Source organism: Mercenaria mercenaria, chromosome 17, assembly GCF_021730395.1.
Source record: "Mercenaria mercenaria strain notata chromosome 17, MADL_Memer_1, whole genome shotgun sequence".
In the NCBI taxonomy this organism is placed as follows: domain Eukaryota; kingdom Metazoa; phylum Mollusca; class Bivalvia; order Venerida; family Veneridae; genus Mercenaria; species Mercenaria mercenaria.
In genome coordinates this window covers 4,312,937-4,339,021 of record NC_069377.1, presented here as the reverse complement: position 1 = coordinate 4,339,021, position 26,085 = coordinate 4,312,937, and the positions used below count along the sequence as shown (strand labels likewise).

General features: G+C 36.3%; 1 protein-coding gene across 1 annotated transcript in view; it reads left to right on the top strand.

Annotated features, from left to right (window-relative positions):
• The first annotated feature begins 423 nt into the window (after positions 1 to 423).
• Positions 424 to 26,085, top strand: part of LOC123536390 (uncharacterized) — a 45,962-nt gene continuing 20,300 nt past the window's right edge. Inside the window, exons 1-9 of the mRNA XM_045319546.2 lie at positions 424 to 708; positions 16,741 to 16,830; positions 17,442 to 17,669; positions 19,107 to 19,204; positions 19,680 to 19,817; positions 21,286 to 21,519; positions 23,629 to 23,767; positions 24,290 to 24,384; positions 25,190 to 25,316. Coding sequence (XP_045175481.2) covers positions 609 to 708; positions 16,741 to 16,830; positions 17,442 to 17,669; positions 19,107 to 19,204; positions 19,680 to 19,817; positions 21,286 to 21,519; positions 23,629 to 23,767; positions 24,290 to 24,384; positions 25,190 to 25,316 — 1,249 coding nt within the window. The 5' untranslated portion in view covers positions 424 to 608. The remainder of the gene's footprint in view (positions 709 to 16,740; positions 16,831 to 17,441; positions 17,670 to 19,106; positions 19,205 to 19,679; positions 19,818 to 21,285; positions 21,520 to 23,628; positions 23,768 to 24,289; positions 24,385 to 25,189; positions 25,317 to 26,085) is intronic.

Here is a 26,085-nt window from a genome sequence, read left to right as displayed (position 1 = left end):
CGCTGCCAGTGTTTGGACTGTGGGTTTGAGTCCTACGTCTGACCATTATTGTTTTGTTTCAAATTTTATCTGCAAATTTATCAGTCTTGAAGATGTCCACACTTCTGATCAAACTTCTCATGATTTTTCGGTTCATTTATTGAAAGAAATACATTATGTATGACATAAAAAAACACAGCCATGTTTAGGAGTGTTCAACTTAAGCAATATAGTACTTTTAACGGCTGTTGTTGCTGCTGTTGTTGTTTGCTGCTGTTGTTGTTGTTTTTGTTATTTTTGTTAATGACAGGGTGTTTATATATAAAATGGAGTTAATTTGCTAGCGCTTTCACTTTCATTGGAAACTGACGCATGTGACGTGGTTTAATGAAACTTACGATGCGTATCACCTGATAGGTATCAATGTTTTATTTCATAGCTTAAAGGATTTGTAATATCATTAAGACAATGTAAACGGGATCACCAACAATTGTGTTGCATCACCAAAAAATTGATGTATAATTTACATGTTCAGAAATTTGAAACTGGTAGAATTATTTTCCAATGTGTCGGCTCTGAAACAGTATTTAAAGAAAAATACATAGAAATTAACCTTGTTCGTGTTAAATATGAGCTCAAACAATAGTGAATTAAATATGGATAACTTGGAACAGTTGGAAACCAACATCGACCAGTTCTTTATGATTATAATGGGAATGTGCATATTTTGTAAGTATTGGAATTTCCTGTAGCGACGTTTTTAGTTTTCATCAGATCCTTATCGTACTTATTTGTGAGTCGACGAGATAAAATTTAAGTTCTAGAGTTGATAATTTTTAAAGAGTTCCTCTCATACAAATATATAACTTTGCTTTTTAGTGCCTCAGTTTTTCTTGAATAAAGATCTGTTATAATATTATTTGTTATGAAAAAATCTAATTAATATCTGAATAATTATTTTACAAGCTTTTCTTTTTAAACGCATTAATTATTTCATCTTTATGGACGAATCGTTTTGATAAGATCTGTTACCGCGTTATGTTGTTGAAACTCAGATTTTTACCAAAATGGATTCTTTTAAGATAATAGCGTTTATATTTACACTACCTGTAATTTACATTACCTGTTCTGTTCTGTTCTGTTCTGTTCCGTTCCGTTCCGCTATAATATAGGCTCATTGTGTAAACGCAGTGAAGGAAGTTCACTGCATGATTGATGTTTAAACGTAAGCAAATATGTAACACTAATTGTTAATACACAAAAAATCTATATCAATCATTTACTGAGCGTATGAAATCCGGGTTCATGACAGTAATGCGTGCACACATATTTGTCATTGTTTTGTGTGCAATATCCCACGTTACAGTTCGGCAAGCTGATCGAGCGGAATTCAACATAGGCCTTTTCATTTAAAAAATGGTCGAATGGTATTTCAATTTTCTTTTTTTCCAATAGTTTTCAATGATTAGTGACCATTATTTTGTTTTCATAGACTTTCATTACGACAGTCAGACATGCAATGAATTTCCTACTTGCAAGACTGCCTTCGTTTCATCAGAACAACCACAAAGTGTAGTGTTGCTCTCTCGTATTTTTCACTTACATAAAGTCCTTTTTCCGTGCTTTGTTGGAATAGTAAAACATCAAATGTAGAATAATTTTCGCCCTTGGAGCCTGTATACCAAGCAAATCAACCAGCCAGACTTTTTGAGTAGGACCGGTGCGGATATTAGTGGTCATTGATGTATATAATTGAACTAATTTAAGCACGTTTAAAGCGTAATAAAAAAACAAACTCTTTAATACGCAAAATATTGTTTTCCTTCTTGCATAACAATTTTAATCTCGAAAAAAGATATCCCGGGTACCTTTTGTCATGACATATGCATCATAATTTAATAGTTTCTTTTTGGGTATGGTGAGAGGGAGGAAACCACCAAATTGGTAATTACCCACATCGGGATCCATACTTGTATTCTCTTGCGTTACTGTTTTTTTTTTTTTTTTTTCATTCACGTATCACAAATGGAGACGTGGTTTTCGGGACTGATTTCACCAATATGAAGTAGTTTATTTTTTTTAATATGAAAAGATTTAGACCCTTTCATTGTGAATTTCCAGTTTTTCTTGTTTATATTTAATAAGTAATCTCTGCTCGAAAGCGGACATTTTCCGCAGAATTTTACGAAATTGTAATTTCAGTTAAATTTTGCAGCAAAAATAAAAAAAAAAATGAAAAAATCATATTTTCACTGTTTTGAGTGTGCTTTTCATAAAATGCACATGTACAGCCTAGATATTGCTAATTTTTACCTGGATACGTTTTACAGTGTATGTGTGTATAATGTGTGCGCAGATTATAGTAAAAATGATGAAACCCCAGCCAAGAAAAAAATAGTTACAGAGCATATCCCGATATCAATTTGGAATAAAGTTTTGGGAGCACTGAACGAAAATGTCTGACCTAACCCCTTATCAAAAATGAAAAGGCTACACTATAAAGCGCTCTAGCTGGCTAACGGAAGGTCGGTGGTTCTACTCAAGTGCCCGCACAGGCCTGAAACAATGCATAGAGAGACAAGTGGGAGAGTCCTCAACCATAAAAAAGCAGGAAAAGTCGTGATTCGACATACATTGTGTCATTGTGACCCCAAACCAAAGATATTGTGAAAATTATTTTAACTTGACATGCAAAATATGTGCCTTTTTCGTACGTAGATTTTTGATCCGGTTAAAAGCTGGTTAAGTTTCATGGCATTTATTTTCAAGATCACTTTGACCTTATAAAACTGATTTTATTACAAAATGTTTAAACACCTGACGGGGTGTAACCAGCTGTACCGTAATCATAAAATTGTATTGCTTTTAAATATTTTGTAATATGACTAATAAAGCAATGGCTAATTATTTTGTACGTGCAATGAGTTTGGATCGACTTTTATCTGACGTTAAATCTAAATAGTTAGACGTCAAACGTTTTCATTAAGAAATAATTTATAGCAAAAGAGTGTTTTAACACTATTTAGGCTATGCACGATGGGTGGTTATATGTCGGGCGTAATAATTTCACGAGGGCGCAGCACGAGTGAAATTATTTGTACGACGTATAACCGCCCGAGTGCATAAATAGTGTTACTAGTAAAATACGGTTTTTGGTATAAATTATTTCGATTCTAATGTGCCCTTAATCTAAAAATGTAGATCAAATATAGTAGCGCTCTTTTTTGGTCGCAACAAAAACATTGACGTCACCGCACGTTAACGTGACGTCGTTCTAGCGTAAGAGTGTTTTAACAGAGACAAGCGTATTAGAATTTTTAATAAGTAAAGTAGTGATTAATAACTTTTGCAGTAAAATGAACATGACAGTTTTGTTTTGTCCCAGATCGAAGTCATTAAGTATTGTATGTGCTTCAAATTAAATTAAATCAAACAACTAAAAGTATACTTGTTTCTCTATATATTTTATAATCAAACAGGAAGTTATAATACAAACACGAAGCGTTGTATACGCATATTGAGCAAGCTTTTATCATTAAACATGGGTTAATTCATTTTTTAACAGAGTGGAAAATTTTCAAATTTTATGAAACATTTAAAGGTGTCAATGCAGCCTTAAAGTAGTAATACGTGATTTTCTCATGATCGGGTGCATGCGAATGACACGGTATAACTACATGACACTTCCGAAGCCTGCTAAACAGTGTCACAATACACCTACAAAATAGTTCATAACTTCCGTTTTCTTTATGTTGTAAAGGTTTAAGGTTCAATTTACCTGGATCAGCTGTAGGTGTTTGAGTACTTACAAAAACTTGAAACAGAAGAAAGGACGCTTAACCTAGCTAAAAGGTCGCACGTACTAAATATTCGATGGTAAGAGCACCACGGTTCATTGCTTTATACTACCGACAGACCTTTCATATATAATCAGTTAAAAGTTTTACGAAATTTTGCACACGTACTGACGTAGTCAAAAAACACACATCTGTTGCTCTACCTCATAATAAACATACCTTAAGAAAAAATCGAAGAAATGTCAAGTATTTACCTGTTGTGTATTGAATTGTAATCATTAAAATATAGGCAATATAGTGAGAACTCGAAATTTTCGCTTAAATGGCAAAATATATCTGGCAATATCATAATAATGATGGAAAACGGGACGTATTAAGGGAACGCCCCTGGCGGGCGGGCGTGCGGGCGGCGTCCACATACTTTGTCTGAATCATTTCTTCTTCATGCATGGAGAGATTTTGATGTAACTTGGCACAAATGTTCAACTCGTTGAAACGGACTGTCATGCGCAAGAACAAGGTCCCTAGATCTAAGGTCAAGGCCACACTTAAGAGTCCAAAGGTCAGATACAAGAATGACATTGTCATGAGCATTTCTTCTTCATGCATGGAGGAATTTCGATGTAACTTAGCACATCTGTTTATCACCATAAGGCGGAGTGACATGCGCAAAACCAGGTCCATAGGTCTAAGGTCAAGGCCACACTTAGAGGTCTAATGTCGATATATTGTCCGGAGTATTTCTTCTTCATGCATGGAGGGATTTTGATGTTACTTGGCACAAATGTTCACCACCATGAGACGGAGTGTCGTGCGCAAGAACAAGGTCCCAAGGTCTAAGGTCAAGGTTACAGAGTACAATGACTTTGTACAGAACATTTCTTCTTCATGCATGGAGTGATTTTAATGTAACTTAGCGCAATTGTTTACCACCATCATGTGTGACCATGAGACGGAGTGTCATGGGCAAGAACCAGGTCCCTAGTTTTAGAATTACTTCCCTTTGTTGTTACTATGAATAGCTGATATTGTAACCTTTTTATTACTGGCCGTAGAGAAAAATCGAGACTACTTTTCTGTGGTACAACATGCATGTTACATCCAATTATTAGGTGTATTTTTTATCTATCTGCACTAGTAAGGATTTTTTTGTGGACTAAGAATTTATTTTTTTAAGATTAACCTCCCTTTGTTCTAACTATACTTATATTGTAACTTTTTTTTTATAAAACCAAGACCACTTTTCTATGGTACAACATCGATGTTACTTTCAAATTTAAGGTGTATTTTAAGGTATCTTTACCTGGCAAGGAGTTTTTATGGGAGGGGGGGGGGGGGGGGATGGGCTTGGAAAATTTTGTAGACTTACTTCCGTTTGTTGCTACTATAAATTGCTGATTCTTGAAACTTTTTAACCTGGTGATATGTCATTATTTGGGATTACTGTCTACCGAACTTATTTACTTTAACATTTACATGACGGGCGAATATTGTGACATTCTGGCACTCTTGTTTGTTGTTCCATTTACACATCAGCAAAAACGTATACGCAGTAGCATTATTATATGCAAATTATATGCAAATTATATGCAAATGGTCATTCTATAAACTTAAAATACAAATGAAAATGATCATGCCTTCATAGTGCATTTGCAACCAGCATGGATCCAGACCAGACTGCGCATCCGCGCAGTCTTGTCAGGATCCATGCTGTTCGCTAACGGTTCTCTAATTGCAGTAGGCTTTGAAAGCGAACAGCATGGGTCCTGACCAGACTGCGTGGATGCGCAGGCTGGTCTGGATCCATGCTGGTCGCAAATACACTATGTTGGTTTTCTCATGGTGCGGCTCAATTATGTGCTTTTTACACGGATAATGTTCAAATAATTCACAGCTGCAGAATAAATAGTGACATAATAAACGCCGGGCTGAATAGCTTTTACAAAAAGATAACCTTGTTATACTTAAATTTATCAGATTATTATGGTACATCGTTACACATTCATAACAGGCCTGTCAGTTCAGCAAGGTTATGAGTGAAAAATTGTTAGCATTAGTAACCTAATCTTATCTTTTTTTATATCTGCATTATGCATTAAGCCAAATATTTGAGGCATTTCAAATTTTTGTATTGAGCGTAATGTCTAAATTGCTAGACATCAAACGTTTCAATAAATGTAAAAGTCAGCACATTTTTTCAAGCAGTAAAAAAACTTTAAAAGAGAAAAGATACATTTTGCACAAATTTAAAGTATTTCTCATAATACACCTATTGCATCTGCTGCAAGTATGATTCTAAAAAGAAAAACAACAAAAAAAAAAAAAAACAACACTTTGTTTGTTTTGTTTAGTCAAACCAACACAGTTTTAGGTGTTATGGACACACCAGATTTTCTTTTGGACATATTGGGTATAGTTTTCGCCTTCCGTAAAGAAACTTGATGGCTTTCGCACACAATACAAGCGATGTTTCAAATCCACTGCGGTTTGCGGTAATGGATTCGGTGTCAGCGAGTTTGACCACTCGGAAGGTCCAAACGCCATAGAGGGAGAATTGTACAATATGTGAAATTTAAATTATTAAAATATACTAAGCTAGAAACGAAACTGAGAACATTAAATCACTCTCATAAGAAACTGACCATTTAATTGATTGTTTTGAAGAACAGGTCTTATCATACCCGGTATGATTGGATTGTGCCGGCGACCTAAAAATGAACTCATACCCGATATTATTGGATCGTCCTAGCGACCTAAAATGAACTCATACCCGATATTATTGGATCGTGCTAGTGGCCTAAAAATTGAACTCCTACCAGATATTATTGGATGGTCCTAGCGGCCTATAAATGAACTCGTACCCGATATTATTGGCTAAAAATTGAACTCATACCCGGTATTACTGGATCGTCCAGGCGGCCTAAATATTGAACTTATACCCGATATTATTGGATCGTGCCGGCGGCCTAAGATTATGCAATCATAATACCGCTGGAATCTTTTCATATGAGTCTTCGTTAACATTTGTACCGTTGCAAATAGTATATATCGTGGGCTCAGCGCGAAACTGTTGTATCTTATTCTTTATTTATATACATTTACAATAGTTTCGCGCTGAGCCCTCGTTAAGAACCGCTCTAACTGGATATTCAATTTGCAAATTTATCTGTTTTACGAACTATAAACACCGGCGGTAAAAGGTCAAGATTGAGGTGGAACAGTCTCTTTATTACAACTGGTTGATTAAACAGAATTTATAGTAAATCGGATAATGATAGAGAATGTATCGCATCAGTAGATATTCATACATTTACAATAGTTTCGCGCTGAGCCCTCGTTAAGAACCGCTCTAACTGGATATTCAATTTGCAAATTTATCTGTTTTACGAACTATAAACACCGGCGGTAAAAGGTCAAGATTGAGGTGGAACAGTCTCTTTATTACAACTGGTTGATTAAACAGAATTTATAGTAAATCGGATAATGATAGAGAATGTATCGCATCAGTAGATATTCATCATGAAGTAGTGTTACACTTTTCGAAGAGTAAAGGAAGGCTGTTACTTACATCGTTGCTTGCATTCAGGCTGAACTTTAATGGCATTCTGGCATAAGTTTAAAGGCATTCTGGCTGAAGTTTAGTGGCGTTCAGGCTGAAAGTTAATGGCATTCTGGCTGAAGTTTAATGGCATTCAGGCCGAAGTTTAATGGCCTTCTGGCTGAAGTTTAATGGCGTTCAGGCTGAAGTTTAACGGCATTCTGGCTGAAGTTGAACGGCATTCTGGCTGAAGTTGAATGGCATTCAGGCTGAAGTTGAATGGCGTTTAGGTTGAAGTTTAACGGCATTCTGGCTAAAGTTTAATGGCATTCAGGCTGAAGTTTAACGGCATTCTGGCTGAAGTTGAATGGCATTCAGGCTGAAGTTGAATGGCGTTTAGGCTGAAGTTTAACGGCATTCTGGCTAAAGTTTAATGGCATTCAGGCTGAAGTTGAATGGCATTCAGGCTGATGTTTAACGGCATGCTGGCTGAAGTTTAACTGCGTTCAGGCTGAAGTTTAACGGCATTCTGGCTGAAGTATAATGGCATTCAGGCTGAAGTGTAATGACAAGCGTCTAATTCCACTGTAACTACCTAACTACAGCACTTCATCAAACTTCACGTAAAGGTTGGACATGGTATTTGGCGGACATCTGATAGTTAAAGGTCAGGTGACCCAGAGATCAAAGTCACTGGCACTGGGGTCGTATATTGTAGTAGTGCTGGTTAAAGTTTTATGTTACGCTTTCTCAATTTTACTGATACGTGTCTCACAAATGTCCCTAGTACCAGTATCCCTCTTACCCCAACATCTAACCAATCCCTTTTCTATCACTCTTTCCATCCATAACACCCACTGTATACACAGTCCATTCATTTTTATATTCCTCACGCTTTTATATCTTATTGTTTTTTTTCAGTCCCTCATACCCATCCCAATCCTTCTCCAACCCCTTTTCTCATTTTGTCCCTTCCCGATCCCTTGAATATAATTTTCATGCAATTCTTGAACGAAATTATATCTTATAGACATGATTATTATTCCTCAGCCACACCAACCCACAGACACCCCCTCCCAGACTCTTTCCAGCCACTTCAAACAGTTTTCCTTTATATTTGGTAATGGTTCTAACCCTTGCCCTGCTAAATTTCTATAACGAACTTGTCCATTTTGAGAATTTGGACAGTGCCATTAACTACTAAAAGGTGTGCTTACAAAAAAGATACTGACTGAATAGCGAACAGTGTAGATCTTGATCAGACTGCACGAATGTGCAGGCTGATCAAGATCTACACTGGTCGCAAAGGCATAATCAGTCGTGTCTAGAATGATAAGGGTTAATCTTAATACTGCTAAACTGAATAAGTGAATAATTTAGCCACATGTACGACATGTATTTCAACGTATTTCAAATTGTAATAGTGAGAAAGGAATGCAAACTGGAAAGATGACGATTGGGAGGAGTTGGATCAGATGGATTCCTATCTCCATGGAGATGATCATTTTCAGTATCTGTTTACTTCTTTTTTTGCATGCTTGAAGTTCTTTTCTTTGTTTACTTTTCGCTGTTTGACTCCGGGTATTGTTCTGTTATCATATTCCATACTACATTATAATGTGACAATCATCTCTGACCACTGACGTGACGTTATGTATGTTGTGTTGATTTAAAACACGATTTTTATAATGTTTGTGGATATTATGGGCTTGGGCTGGTTCGATTATGTGAGCATTAGTACGCGAGGTTTCTCAGTCTCAGAAATTTTGGTAAACCAGAAAACCATATGAGCCATGCCATGAGAAAACCAACATAGTGGGTGTGCGACCAGCATGGATCCAGACCAGCCTGCGCATCCGCGCAGTCTGGTCAGGATCCATGCTGTTCGCTTTTAAAGCCTACTGCAATTAGAGAAACCATTAGCGAACAGCATGGATCCTGACCAGACTGCGCGGATGCGCAGGTTGGTCTGGATCCATGCTGGTCGCAAAGCCACTATGTTGGTTTTCCCATGGCACGGCTCATATGAAGTCCGATAAGTTTTAGTTTGATGTATGTAGAGTAAACCCACTGCATACATTTTAATAATATACTATGTATAAAATTAGTAATATCTGTCAATCTAAAAATATTATTACATGCCGACTCAATTCAATAAACATGTAATTTTGTGATTAAGACGATTGTACGATCATAAGAGTTGTTATTATTGGTATTTTTGTGAAATGAAGTGGAACATAACTTTGATCGTTTGATGTTAAAGATATACAAAAATATGTTGACAGTCAGGTAACTTTCTACATGTATATAATCAAAGTAATTTTGAACGGTATTTCTGTCATGCAAACAGGGCTATTCTCTTGAATGAACTGCAGACTGCTTGACATTCGAATTGTCTAGAAGTCCTACGTTTAGAACGCAAATAAAAGACATGTGAAAGAACAGTGCTACATTGTAGTATTTACTCAATGTTTTCACGTAACATAGTAGTTCGAACATGATGTTTTCTGTAGCTTCACATCATAAGTCAATAATATTTTATCTTTGTCTTCATCATCATAATTCCATAAGTATGATCTGTATGTCCAATCTGACTAAAGTACATCTCCTATTACGCTACGCATAGGATCTGAAAACGACCTATTCATTGCCTCGTTCTGGCGACCCTTTCGCTAGCCAATCAGGGCCTAACTTACAACATCTTGCAAATCTACCTGTAGTCTTGACTTTTGATATTTACAATTCTAATGTCGTAAGCTATCAGTTAGCCGGTTAGCTCAGTCGGTAGGCCACTTGCTTTGTAAGCGAAGGATCCCGGGTTCGAGCCCTGGAATAACTGCACATTTTTCTTACTCTTCGATATTCGAACAAGTCGTCTGATTGGATAAAATAAAAATAGCAATACTGGAAATCCAAAATATACAGAAGACGAATGTGAATGGGTCGTTCTCAGATCTTCGTTTAGAAGATCAAGTACTTAAGTCAGATTGTCTGTATGTCCGTCCATCTGTCTGTCCCCACAACCCGAAAGCAAATATTTCTCTGAGTTTCTTATTTTTCTTTATATTGTCTTCATATCAGCCTCTGTCACATTCTACCCTGCCCTGTTGTGAAATTGAATTGGAATATAGAAATACCGTTCATTATATCAGTTTGGCCGTTCATCTGTCTGTCCTCAACACATTTACTTTAGTGTGTTATTTTGAGGTTGTTTCTTAACATCCCGCATCTAACACCCTGCACCCCCACCACCCCAACATTCACACCTCAAACCAATACTCCCAAGTCCATCCATTCTAGTTGCACTCCAGTTTGACTAAAATAGATTAAGAATATTCATTGGGAATGAGGTAGTCTGTGTTCAGACCCTATGTTTTGTTCACAGGAGATAACTCCTGAGGCTATTCAAATTTTGTATAATTATGTCCCTTTTCTTCTTAAGATATAGATAATCAGAGCCAAGACTGATGAAGTCAGAATATATAAAAGATTTTTTTTTTCTAAAAAAATTAAAATTATCTAGTCGGTAGCCAGACTAGGAATAAGGAAGAGGCTTAGATTCATTCTGATTGGTATAGGTTGTTAATAAGGTCGATCACTACATAAGGTCTAATCACAACTACTTCCGTAAATAATTAAGTGCATTTTTCATTGATTAATTCCTTTTATGCTAATTGTTATGAGTAATATAGGTTGTGCAGATGGCATAAGTGCAGTTCGAGAAGGTTCAAAGGGCATTTCTCAAAACAGAAAGTGGTGTAAGGGTACCACTGTCAACAAGCCGGAAACGTTGAATACATAGCTACGTTTTGTATGCTGTCTTTTGTTTTACCTACATAAAATCTAATTTAACCGTGTGAAAATTATGAAATTTTGACTAATCTATATGAAGTATTGTGCATACTGCTACATTGATAGAAAGAAAAAAACACAACCGAAAAGTGTTCGACCAGTATGCACTTAAAGTGTTGGCCTCCTATATATATGCCACTATCAATTTGTAACTGTAGTAACTAAGTAGATACATGTAAACCCAAACAATACATAATTACCATCACTGAAACACAATAAAATACAGTAACAATTATTCCGTGGTGGGTCTTTAAAGCCCTGCTCTTGTTGTCAGGTGCTAATTATATTAAATATAGGTATTGATTTTGACAGAAAGCATAGTCGGTGCTAACTTAATTACCAAACCTCGACAGTAATATAGGGAGTTACCATGTGGCCACCCTTTAACCATTGAAAATCTAAGTGTTAGAATCGTGTAGGAGGTAAAACATACAAATGTAGTAAATATTTGAAGAAAAAAAAAACAATACGGAAACGAAATACACCCATCTGCGCGCGTATTGCCTTTTTACACTTAATATAAAGATATCAAACCACGCTTCATTGCTGCTTGTCCTTCAAAAGGTTATATTTATGGGTATAATTATAGGCAGTTTTAAGTTTTATGAAAGTCCATAATTGCTACTTTAGTCGTATCACCGAAATGGCCTTCCCTCGTGAGTAGATAACATCTTTATTTTTCGACTTCCCAGGAGTGGGTGTAATGTTCTTGCTATTTCAAAATATACTTAAAACATGCGTGAATCACATGCGGAAAATCCTTAAACACTGTAATTGCTGGCGTATCATCCCGTACCATCTGTGACAGACACGTGTATCACGGGTATGAAACGTTGCCTGCGGCACAAAATGTGCCGCACTGAAATGAAGGCATCGTGCCTCCGACGGCGCAGGCATTGCGCAGGATGTTTACAAAAATAACGAGCAAGGTGAGTAAAATTGAATGTTTTTGGTTATTGTCTTTTTACAGTAAAAACTTTTTAGAAATCGGGGAATGCAGCGGGATGTAGTTGTGTCTTGCCGACAAATCCATGCTCAGTTTGGGAACAAATATGTAATATTGTTATTTTGCGCGTGTTTTTCATCGGATACAGTAACGTGAAAATTACAAAAGCAGTGAATATTCCGAGTCATTTCACCTCCTGCTGAAAAATGAATGATGTATTTCTGTAGTATATCATATAAAGACATGATATCTGATCGATTGAGATAAAATACATGCCTAGGAAAAGGCATATCCCCTCGTTCTGTCGACTTTTCAGTCCAGTGCCACAGGCATCTTGATGGTGCCGCAGACATCGTGAGAGGCGCAGTCATCTTGAATACTATTTTAGTCGGTAGTACGTGTAATTTCCACCATCTAACATGTATTGAAGTACAAAAATATCAATAACAATGTTGTTCCTCCAGTTATTATAGTAGTAAGACAAATCTTTTTAATCCGAACTTTGTAATATAAATAGCTACTGTGAAATCATTTAATTTCGTGGGCACGAAATTTCGTGGTTTTGGTCAGAACGGCAATTTCGTGGGGATATGAATTTGTGGATATCAACTTTTGAACATAAGATGAATGGGGATTTTACTTTTTCGTTGGGATTAAATTTCATGGATTGACTCAACCACGAAATCCACGAAAATTAGTCCCCCACGAATATTAATGATTTCACAGTATTTTAAGAAGTTTGCAGTATTTTTTCTCGCTGTTTTGGGGAATTGGGCCAGGGAAAATCACATCATTTTGTATCGATTGGGGACTCATTTTCTCCTGTAAAATAGCAATATTCAATTACTAAACATCCAATTTGTAACAATTATTGATGCTTATAGTTCAAAGCAAGGTATGAAAACCAGCATCGGAGCACAAAAACTGTCATAACTTTCGTAATTTTTCAACCAATTTTAATGTTTTTGTTTCAACATCGAGTTTATTTTTCTTTACAGTTTGGGCGTACCTTTCTTTTTATTGGCGGCGAGCTGATTTCACCCCCCTCCCCAGACTCCCCCTCCTCCAAAAAAAAATAAAATAAAAATAAATAAATAAATAAATAAATGTTGAGATTCGCAGTTTTGGCGTTCCGAAAAAAGGAACGCAATAAGACAAAAAACAAAAAACAAAAAAAAAACAAAAACACAGACATAAAAACATGAAATTTCTCTCGCTCATCTCGCGCCATGTTTTTCTGTAACAGTATATCAGCACAAATTTCACTGTTAAGTCAAGATATTTACATACGAACGAAGAGTATTTAAAATGATACTGTTCCAAAGTTTTGAGTAGAAAAGAACCAATGAAAACATTGTCCAAAATGGGGTTTAACTTGTTCTAATTATTTCTGAAATTCTACAAAAATATTAACGTATTTTACTCACTCTTTGTCGTTCAACTATGATTTAGGTCTGTGCACTGACTGTACACATAAAATTTTCGTCTGATCATAAGGAGAAATGATTTTCTTTTCCTTTTAATATACACTGAATGGATGTACATCCATCTGAAAATATAATAAAAACAAGATATTTAACTATCGATAACTTCATTGCTTCTTTTCCACACAAAACTTGGGAACGGTATCGTTTTAAGGGAAGTTTAATGTTTTTACGGGTTTTTTTGTGTCTTTTTTGCGTTTCTTTTCTTCGGAAAGCCAAAACAGTGATTTTTCGCCATTTTTTTTCGGGGGTTTGGGGGAGGGGGCGAAATTCAGCTCATCGCTTATCAAAATAGTACGCCCAAACTGTAAAGAGAAAAAACCCAACAAAACTTGATGTTGAAACAAAAACTTCAAAATTGGTTAAAAAATGACAAAAGTTATGATAGTTTTTGTGCTCAAATACTGGTTTTTATACCTTGCTTTGAACGAAGCATCAATAATTGTTACAAATGAGAATGTTTGGAAATTGAATATTGTTTTTTGGGAGAAAATAATCCAAATTCGATACAAAATGACGTGATTTTCTCAACTGGGAGGCACTTGGTCCTATCCTCCAGAAGAGCAAGAAAAATATTGCAAACTTCCTAAAATAGCTATTAATATTCAGTACAAAGTTCGGATTGAGAAGATTTGTCTTACTACTACAATAACTGGAGGAACAACCTTGTTATTGATATTTTTGTACTTCAATACATGTTAGATGGTGGAAATTACACGTACTACCGACTAAAATAGTATTCAAGATGACTGCGCCTCTCACGATGTCTGCGGCACCATCAAGATGCCTGTGGCACTGGACTGAAAAGTCGGCAGAACGAGGGGATATGCCTTTTCCTTGACATGTATTTTATCTCAGTTGATCAGATATCATGTCTTTATATAATATACTACAGAAATACATCATTCATTTTTCAGCAGGATATGAAATGACTCGGAATATTCACTGCTTTTGTAATTTTCATGTTACTGTATCCGATGAAAAACACGCGCAAAATAACAATATTACATATTTGTTCCCAAACTGAGCATGGATTTGTCGGCAAGACACAACTACATCCCGCTGCATTCCCCGATTTCTAAAAAAATTTTACTGTAAAAAGACAATAACCAAAAACATTCAATTTTACTCACCTTGCTCGTTATTTTTGTAAACATCCTGCGCAATGCCTGCGCCGTCGGAGGCACGATGCCTTCATTTCAGTGCGGCACATTTTGTGCCGCAGGCAACGTTTCATACCCGTGTGTATGACGACGTCTCAAGATGAACCGAGAATTTGACTCGCATCTAACAGAGATTTTAATGAGGGTATTAAATACATTACATATGAGATGCCAACACGGAAACTCACATGCATGCTAGGTGTAATATGCGCTAGATGTGACGTTCGACCGGACCAGGGTATTATTCAAACCAGGAAAGTAGACAAGGAGACCACAGGGACAGAGGACGAGGTTGGGGCTGCAATGGCAGTATATAAGGTCCTTCGTGGAAGGTTGACGAAGTAGAATCTAGCAGACGATAAGCTTATGCGACAAGAGCAGTGCAAAACGAATTGCTGTTAACTTCAACATACGTAAGATGCCATATGGTCGATATAAGAATGATTCATTTCAACATATCAGCCTTACTTCACAGCAAACAGATCTGGCAGACCTTTAAATCTAAGGAAGAAACTACTATTCCCTGGTGTGACACAAACGGAATGATTGTGGTGGAGCTAGCTGTCTCGTCGGACGAACCACCAGGATTTAGTTTTTATGGCCCCGGTTGTCGATGACCCAGGAGGCTTGATAGTGTTTGAACTGTCTGTACGTCCGTCCGTCACACGTTCTTGTATACTCATTGATTGGTCAATTTCCCTCAGAGTTATTGCCCTTGATTTAATAAAAAATGTCCGTCTGCAGCCATTTCTCAGTAACTAACAGGTAGAATTTCATCAAATTTGAAATAGACATGAACCAAGATACTGTGCTGATGCCGGTCAAGTTTTTTTTTGATAGGTCAATATCCGTCAGAGTTATTGCCCTTGATTTAATGAAAAATGTCCGTCTGCAGCCAATCCTCAGTAACTAGCAGGTAGAATTTCATCAAACTTGAAACAGACATGAACCAAGATACTGCGACGATGCCCTTCAAGTTTTTTTTGATTGGTCAATTTTCCATATAGTCATTGCCCTTTAATTGTTTAAAAATCCACAGATCTGTACATAACAAACCAACCAATTGGAAGAATTTCATTAAACTTCTTTCATTCTTTTCCATGAACATTTATTATAAACATGTGATGTTGTGTACCTACACCTGGTCACCACCTTACCTTGGTTCCCCCCCCCCCGCCCCCATTTTTTTTATTTTTCATTTTCTATCAATATGTAAACTGTTGTATCCTTCCCCCCCCCCCCCCCCCCCCCCCCCCACCCCCACCCAACAACAACCATTCATTTTCTTTTAATTTGATTTTCTTTTAATTTGATTTTGACTAATGAAATTATTTGCTTCTTGGTAACATTCTTAACTTTTTGCTGGATATATTTTTTTCCCGTTCCTCAACTCTGACCCTTTCGGCGGGGGATTCAAATTCATGGAATTTGCTTGTTTTATTAAGATTGTGTTGATATAGGTTTATTTCCTTCAAAAAACTTTTGCCATTAAAATCGTAAATGAACGGCAAAAATAGGAGTGTTAAGATTGTAATGAAGCATGTCGACCTGGTTTCATCTATGATTTAGGCTAAGACAGAAACAAAAATGGAATTCTCTATTTTTGTTAATTTGGAAACTGATCTAAACCTCACAGATCAGTAATATTGCTGATATTTGGTGATTAATTTATTCTTGTATGCCTGATAATACAGGTTTTCCCCCCGATTATTCGTAAATACTTTGTACATTTTAGAATAACATCAAGATGGTATCTTAAACCTTTTGGGGGCTAAATTATTTATTCAAGATTTTTTTATGTTTGACATCTAACTAATATATTTATATGTTTTGGGAGGTCTGATGCAAAACTGTCAGTCGCCACAAAGGAATGTTTAACATGTAAAAGATATATTATAGATATTTTTGAGGCTGTCAAAAATATAATTATGTTAATTTGTTTCTAAAAACTATATCAATTTTCTTCTCTCTATTTTTACAGTTATGCAATGTGGGTTCGCTTTTCTGGAAGCTGGGGCGGTCCGGAGCAAAAACGTGACCAACATTCTCATCAAAAATGTGTTTGACTCTTGTAAGTATACCAGTGCAAATACGGGAATGGTTCGGATCATCTCCGCCTATCTTTTTAACTTTGATTTATGGAAATTAATTTTATGGGAAAAGTATGACAATGAATTCGAAAAAGTTTTAATGTAAAAAGTCAGACTATAACATTTGACAGTTTTACATCTTATCTCGTTAAATCAGCATTTTTAGATGAAATATCGTGCTTTATCGACAATGAAATTGTTTCCAATTTTATTTTATTTTGAGTAAGTTATAAAATACTCCAGTAGATTGAACCTTTCTTTTCGGATAATTGACAGTTTAATCACGTCTAAGAAATAAACACGTGTCCGTATTTAGGAACAACCTCCCAGTTAAGGTCGAGGTCAAAATTTAAGACGCTTAAATTAAAGCAGAGGCTTATGGAAGAACTTTGGTCAGTTGAATAACAGTTTCTAATTACACGACAGTCTAATTTATTAGTGTCAATTGTTGAAACTCATCTGCCGTGTGTTTTCTAAACTGTATTCAGTGAGTTTTACATTATGTCCTAATTACCCGAATATTCAGTAAAATAATTAGATATATGTATCTTTTAAAGTTTCTTATGTTGTTGTTGTTGTTGTTGTTTTTCAGTCGTCTCAGGCGTAGCATATTGGCTAATTGGATACGCTTTTGCCTTTGGGGAAGGCAATGATTTCATTGGTCATAAATATTTCGCCTCCTACGACCTCCCAGACACTGAGTACGCGTCTTTCTTCTTCCAGTATACATTTGCCGCCACGGCTGCCACCATTGTCTCTGGGGCTGTAGCGGAGAGATGCGAATTTCTCGCCTACTTCGTATACAGTTTCTTTATCACCGGTGAGCAAAATAGTTTCCATTAATCCTTTTTAGCTCACCTGAACTTCGTCCAGGGTGAACTGTCAGAATAGGTGGATGGTCCGGTATCTTGCGCCAACAATTTAACTTAAAATTTGTCTCCTCCTCTGAAATCATTCGGAGGAAATTGATTAAACTTGGACTTGTTGTTCCTGAGATTGTCATTTACCAAACAGACCTATATATTAAGATAGACTTTAAAAAGCTTCCTGTCTGAAAGTACAAGACCCAGAATTTAAACATTTGACATGTAGCATTGTCTAGCGGTTCTCTTTCAAGTTCATTCAGATCTAATCCACAGGGTCAAAAATGGCCCTGTCTAATGGTGTCACATGTATCGGAAAAAAACTGTAAAAGCCTTTATGTTTAAAACCTCAAGGTCTAGAGCATACATATTTGGCATATAGTTTTGTATAGGAGACTTTTTACAAGAATTCATGTCAACATGTAAGTCAGGTATGCAGTATAGCATCATTATGCCATTTTCAGCAAATATATTAATCAGTTTTATTGCTTTCGGAATCGCTATTATCCTGCTTTTTTATTTTTACTGACACGTTCACCTTAAGTTTGAGAGCGAATATTTTGTAGGTAAATTGTCCCCTCCTCAACCGGAGGATGCGGGTTCGAACCCAGCTTGGTACGCAGTACTGACACCAGTCTCTTTTGTTGGAATCAAAACGGGACGATTAAAAATCTGCATGTTTTCGTCAGAGTTGAGGCCAAATGCATTTGTATAAATTGAAGCCTCATAAGAAGACGGGTTTATATTTTGATTGGTCTGTGTATTACATCCTATAGTTATTTTGTTACTATGGCTTTCAGTCACTTTTATTGCAAGCAAAAGTAGTATAAATATCTATGTACTGTATCTTAACCGGTTTTAAGTTGTTTACTTAACTTGTTTTTATACCCTCCGGGTTAACATTTAATCTTATTTTCCGGTACTTTAGGTCGCCAAATTTCCTTTAGTGATATATTATGACAAACAGGTGTTTTGCACTTAATTAAACGTAATAAATCTGAAACGTCTTAAAATTAATGTTGGCATCTCACAGAAATTTATATATACAGAAAAGGTATATACTAGATAATGTGTATATGACAAGAAAATTCAGAAATGTTATTCCCGCGATGTCGAAGACCCAGGAGCGGTATAGACGGTTTGAACCGTCCGTCCCTCTGTCCGTTACACTTTCTTGTTGCAGTTTCATCCAATTGAATACGCCATCACTTTTTCGACTCAGCAATTTTAATGAAGTATCTGTATGTGTTTTGAACTCATGTAATAATTTTCTATGTTTGCTCAGAACAAGAGCCATTTGGGTTCATTTCCCTAAATGAATAAGCAACACGCTCTATTCTGTCCTCTAAGTATTATACCTTAAAGGTAGAGAATGTCTAAATTATATATTTCAGGTTTTATCTACCCAGTGGTTACACACTGGGTGTGGGGCGGAGGCTTCCTAACAAAGGGCAAAGACTATGGGGGAGATATCGGACAGATATCTTATCAGGTAAAACACATAAAATGTTCTATTTGCACTTTATAAGTGTAAAATGGATTAGACTTTATAAAATCCTTTAGATTTAACCGGCTATCATGATCAGTATAATAAATAAGTAAATCTGAATTCAACTTCGAATTCAACAATAATGAAGCCACAGAATTCAACAATAATGAAGCCAGTTTTGAAATAAATAAAAAAAAATGAAATATTTAACACTTATTTATCAATTTGAATATAAGTTTATACAAAATTCTGTGTAATTCAATAGAAGTTTCGCATCTATAGATCGAAAAAGAAAAGTTATGCTTTTGCTTTATAACGAATTGAAATGCATATAAATTGTAAATATTAACATTTTGAATTTCAGGATAGTGAAAGACTGTTCTTCTTTTGTCAGTTTGCCTATGTTATCAGTCTTATACAGAAAGCTATAGGAAGTTAATAATTTAGAACTGTCTAACCTTGATTGAAATTATTTCAGGACTTTGCCGGAAGTGGGGTAGTCCATTGTTTAGGAGGTACATCAGCTTTCGTTGGGGCATTGCTTCTAGGGCCAAGACTGGGACGCTTTCACAAAGAAACAAAAACTGTCATACAACTCAGGGGTCATTCTGTTCCTGTAAGTTTACAAATACTATGTACAATGTATAACAAGTTACCACAGACACTTGGACGTCAAGCCCTCTCCCCTCTCCGCCCCTGCCAGATATCAGCCAATATTTTTAGTCTTTTAAAACACACTGAGCACATATATCAGAAACACTGAATATGTTTTGTTACAAATTCAGCATGTTTTAAAAATTACCATTTACTATCAATGCAATAAAAAGTGTTTTTCTGAGCATTGATAGTATATGGAAGTTTTTAAACATGTTGAAATTGAAACAGAAGTTGTTGTATGATCGAGACGTGTGCTCAGTTTGTTTTAAAAGGCGAAAATATATTGGCTGAAGGTTGACAGGGGCGTTTTGGGAGGGGGAGGGTTGCTGACCCCCAAGTGTCTGTGCAAGTTACCCGAAACCCAAAGTCAAACAACTTCTGCACTTTAAACAGTATGGGGTGGGAGTAAAAATAACGATAGAACCTTCCTTTTGGTAAATTGTTACAAAAATAATCATACATGCTGAACGGTTATATAAAATCATACGTGTGACTGTATTTTTCACCTTGTACAACTCAACAAGAATTCGTCGTGTTTTTTTTTTCAGAACCTCTAAGTTTTGCAACATTGACTGCGTTCATTACCCTTTCAGCACTAAATGTCAAGTCAAGTTTTTATGGTGATATTGTCTTGAGAAAACTAGCTTATTTCTTTTCAGTGTCTTAAGCTATCAGGTTGTTCTATTAAGCGGACAGCAAAAGAATAATTATACGGCAATACAATAATACCATGTATCAAATTAAGGCCATTTAAAATCAGATTACATAGTTTGACAGAGTTCAAATTTTTGACACAGTTAATAAACTCAAGGCCATTATACATAAATGCTTACCGCGTGGTTCCTTTGTTTTGATAGGTTTAGTATTGAGTTTGTAACCAAATACTTTCTCGAAGCCTGTTTATGACACAGTTTGAACATACGTCTATATTTTAAACTCTTCATTGTACTATATACTGTTTAAGTCACTAAAGGATTAATTTGTTCATAAAACGTTCTTTTTACTTCACAGTCTATGTTACATACTAAGGGTGAATTTTTAAACGACATTGCCTTGGTTAGCCCCCTCCCCGTCCGCGCTCACTGTCAGCTAAAATGTTTCAGCCTTTTAAATCAAACTGTGGACATGCTACGATCATACGATATGTTTTATTACATTTTCGACGTTATTTGAAAATATACATTTCACTATCAATGCAATAAAAATATTTTATAGATGGCTGGCTGCTTAAGACAAATGGCTTAATACACGTGGCCGCCAGTGCAGATTCAACTACTTAATACTAATGCGATAATAAGTAAGTAAAAGGTACCATACGTGGTATATCTGATGAACTGATGTAGGTATGCAGATGTAGTGATTAAACAACTTTGCTTGACACGCCAAAACAATTTATATGGGTTAGATATTTTTTTCTTTTTCTCCAGATTGCTGCGTTGGGTGGTTTTATCCTATTTTTTGGATTCCTTGCTTTCAACGGCGGATCTCAGACGAGTATTTCTAATGCCGGCGACGGCGCAGCTATCAGTCTGTCCGTCGTGAACACAATTATCTCGGCCTCATTTGCTGCATTCTCTTCCCTGATAATCAACAGATCCCCGCTGTTTGGAAACAGAAGTTGGAGCTTGCTCATCACCATAAACGGGGCACTAACTGGAATGGTAAGTTGAGTGTTGTCACGGTAAATGGACCAGTCGTTTAAAGGATAAGTTGCGTTTTAAACAAGCTTGAAATTCATTTATCAACGTTCATCATATTCTTCTTCTTCTTGTCGTTCGCATCGTTCATCATATAGATATGCAAAACATGCAACATTTAAATCTTAGTATTTCTTTCGTCTACATTTATCATTTAAGTTTGAAATTGAATGAAGAATGATCATTCTATTGAACTCGACGAGACATTATTCATTTAAAAAGCATTTAATATTATGTTATATTAAAGCTACCTGTTCATAAATGGCGCCAAAGTTGTACTCTGTTTTTTTTTTTAAATCTTGAATATGCGTACATTTTGTATCATTACAAATATTATGACTTTCGTAAAAAAAAATAGGGGCTTCCGTGGCCGAATGCTTAAAGCTGCTTATTGTGAGGCACTTTAGTCACTTGCCTCTCACCGCTGAAGGCTAGAAACCACGCTAGGGGTGTAGAAAGTAAAATTCTAGTGAAAAACTTTCAGAAATAAAATAAAGTATATATATAAAGAATAAAATAGATGTGGCTATAGATAAAATTCAAGAAGGAATGTTTTTGTTATAATTTCCATCGGTTGTAAAAAAATATTTCATAGCATTGAAGTATTAATATAGCATCCGGGAGGAAGTAGCGTTTTTATAAACTAACTTTTTAGCCTGGGTGTTTAAAACACAGGCATTATTCTATAACACATAATAATTATATATGTATGCGAATGACTTTTATAGCATAATATGTATCTATTTTATCTTATTTCTTTAAACTTTTAGAATAATTTTTTTGACTCAAAAATGTGCAAGTATGTTTAAGCAACTTTCTTTAAATTGTCAATGATTTATAAATTTGCATAAATATATGTTCAAAACAGGAAGACAAGTTCATTGAAGCGAATCTTAAGTATGTTCATATAGAGAGGATTGCGTTTTTTTTCATAATAAGTCATAATAATAAAATGAACGCGGTAAATACACGTTGTCTACCTTGATTTTAATCACAAATAAGGCTGTCGCGAACATGTTTCAGCAACAAATGGTCTCTTTTAATCTTACGATTACTCGCTTTTTAGCTCACCAGAGTACAGAGTGTTCATGGTGAGATTTTAGGAACGTTAGATGTCCTTCCGTACATCCTTCGTCCACAATCTCTTTAAAGAACATTTCCTCCTTAACCAACAAACCAATTTCAACCAAACTTCCCAGGAATGTTTCTTGGGCGGTCCCTTCTCAGATTCCTTCAAACTATTTAATTCATTGAGAATTCTGGTTGCCATGGCAATTTAAATACAAAATAATCAAATATATTCCTTAGAAATCGCTAGTCTGATACTGAAATAGTTGGATAGAAATGTTCCTTGAGTGTCCTCTCTTCCAAATGTCTTCAGATCATAAGTGACCCCGTAGACCCCTAATAAAATCTGTCAGAAAATTCTGTTTCGTCATAAAACATGGCCGCCAGGGGGCGCGGGCTATATGGAAAACTTTTTTTTCTCTGAAACCACTTGCCTAATTTCAAAATAACTTTAAAGCAATGTTTAATAAGTGACCGATTACCAATTTGAAAGTCCTTCCGTTAAAAACATGGCCGCCATGGTGCGGTTGGCTAAACGGACAAAAAAAATGAAAATTTTGTCTTCCGAAACCGTTCACTCGATAAATAATTTCACAGAAGTGTTCCTTGGGTGAAATTCTGCCAAGGAATAAAAAGTATGGCCGCTAGGGAGTGGGGCTATTTCCCCTATATAGCTATGTGGAAAATTTTGAAAGCCTTCTTCTCTTGCGACGCCGACACATCTCCCACTTTTAACCACCACACACACATTTTACCTACCCGTCTTTATTTTGTGGAAACCTTAAAAATCTATTTGTCAGAAAACATTGCCCCTACATGAAAATAACTTTACAAATTCCCTTGCGTGACTTTTTAACACAACTGTTCGAGCAAGCAGTGAAACTCAGGCGAGCGATCTGGAGACATCATGGTCCTCTGGTTATGATTTATTTCTCTTTCCTCAAATCTTACACGTTGTTAATATTTTAATGACTTTTAATGACCCTTTTTGCTAATATTTTTCAGGTTGCTGCCTGTGCAGGATGTAATGTGATGTATACTTACGGCGCATGCGTAATTGGTTGTATTTCCGGTATATCGTTCCATCTTTGGTCGTGGATTGTCAGATCCTTGAAGATAGATGATCCCTTGGATGCAGTTGCTGGTAATGCATATTTGACATAGACTAATATATTTCTCTTTCTCAAAACCTGACAGATTAGAATTTCCTTAACACATTAGAAATTTTGGGGAGGAACGGGTTTGAATCCTTGATCTGCTTTTAGTATAACACATGTTAAAGTCATCACTCAATAGAAGAGACACATTAGGTAAGATACAGTTGGTCATATAACCCCTCAATTACCTCTACACAACAGACATATTTAGTCTAGATATAATAATTTTAGCTTGAATGTGATGATGTTTGAACTTACTCTCGAGTCCTCTCGAGTCCGCTTTTCATATCTTGTCATATGAGATGTTGTTGTGACCCTACTAGGGTTCGAACCTTGGACTCCCAGGTTGCGCGGCCATCGCTCAAACACTTAAAACACCACTCCAGGCATTGTTTGCTTCGTAGTGAATCGCAGTTTATCATATTAAGGGAACTGACTTAAATTTAAATGATCATTAAATCTGTGAATAATTGTTTCCCCTTACCTATACCATGGACACACATTTTCAGTACATTTTGGAGGCGGATCATGGGGAGTTATAGCTCTTGCTTTCTTTCACAAAGAAGATGGAATACTTTACAACTGGGATAAGCGCTCAGGAATGGTAAATTTGTTTGCCTAAATGATGGTATTTAAAGGAACATTTGTTATGTTAAAACTAATAGCTGTTTAGTTTTGTCTTTGATTGTCACGACGCGGTATGCCGACTGCAGCAGTTTGCCTAATAGACGACATACTGCAGCAACTTATATGGCATACTGCAGCAACTTATATGGCATATTGCAGCATGGAATATTGTGCACTACTGTAAAAGCAGTACGACACACAGGACAGTGTGGAGTAGCGAGGTATGCCGATTGCATTGTTAAAGGCATAGTGCAGACCTTAATAGATAATTTGAACATACAATGACAAGGGTTTTCTTGTTTTAAGATATTTTGGAAGAGTGTAAATTCAGAGCCGTTTATAGCCGATAATCCCTAGGAATAGTGACATTCTATGTATACGTAAACATCCTTTTCTATGACGTGTACTCGATTTTGCTCAGTATCTATTTACGTGCGAAACGAGATATTGTGGACCCGATAAATATCATGTAAACCGCGGCAAGGGTTATTTTTAAGCGTGTACGGTCGTGATATCGCAACTTATTTGCAACTAACTTTTTCTTATGGACCTGATATATATCTTAAGACTTACGTGATATTTTTTATACATGTGTCATCATGATACTGCACGTGCAACATCAAGTTTTCTTTAGGTATGGGGATTCTGTGTAAGGAATTGCATGTGAGGTACAAGAGATGATACTTACCTCAGCATGGAAGAGATACATTAAAGATGTACTTTTAATCATTTTATGAGGAAGACATATCTTTTCATTGGTGTAATTTACATTTTTTCTTCAGTTTTTCGCCTGGCAGCTTGCTGGACTGGCAACAATCACAGCGTGGGCTGCTGTCACCAGTCTGCTCGTATTTGGAGTGTTGAGGTTACTCAGGGTGCTGAGGGTACCAGAGGAGATAGAAATTAGAGGTTAACACTTGCCTTCTCTATTTTTATTGTAGACTTTTTAAAACAATATTAATATTTTTATGTGGCCTTCGGAGTAAAAGAAGAAATAGCATATTTATTAATCCCCCGCCGTGGCGGAGGGATTATAGGAATGGTCTGCGTCCGTCCGTCCTTCCGTCTTTCCGTCCTTCCGTCCGTCCGTCCTTCCGTCCATAACAAAATCGTGTCCGGTCTATATCTCCTAAACCCCTTGAAGGATTTTCATGAAACTTGGGTCAAATGATCACCTCATCAAGACGATGTGCAGAATCCATGAGTCAGCCTTGTCGGTTCAAGGTCAAGGTCACAACTCAAGGTCAAAGGTTTGAGCCTGCCATTTTGTGTCCGCTCTATATCTTCTAAACTCCTTGAAGGATTTTCATGAAACTTGGGTCAAATGATCACCTCATCAAGACGATGTGCAGAACCCATGAGTCAGCTATGCCGGCTCAAGGCCAAGGTCACAACTTAGGGTCAAAGGTTTTGAGCCTTCCATTTTGTGTCCGCTCTATATCTTCTAAACTCCTTGAAGGATTTTCATGAAACTTGGGTCAAATGATCACCTCATCAAGACGATGTGCAGAACCCATGGGTCAGCCTTGTCGGCTCAAGGTCAAGGTCACAACTCAAGGTCAAAGGTAGGTTTGAGCCTTCCATTTTGTGTCCGCTCTATATCTCCTAAACCCCTTGAAGGAATTTTATCAAACTTGGGTCAAATAATCACCTCATCTAGACGATGTGCAGAACCCAT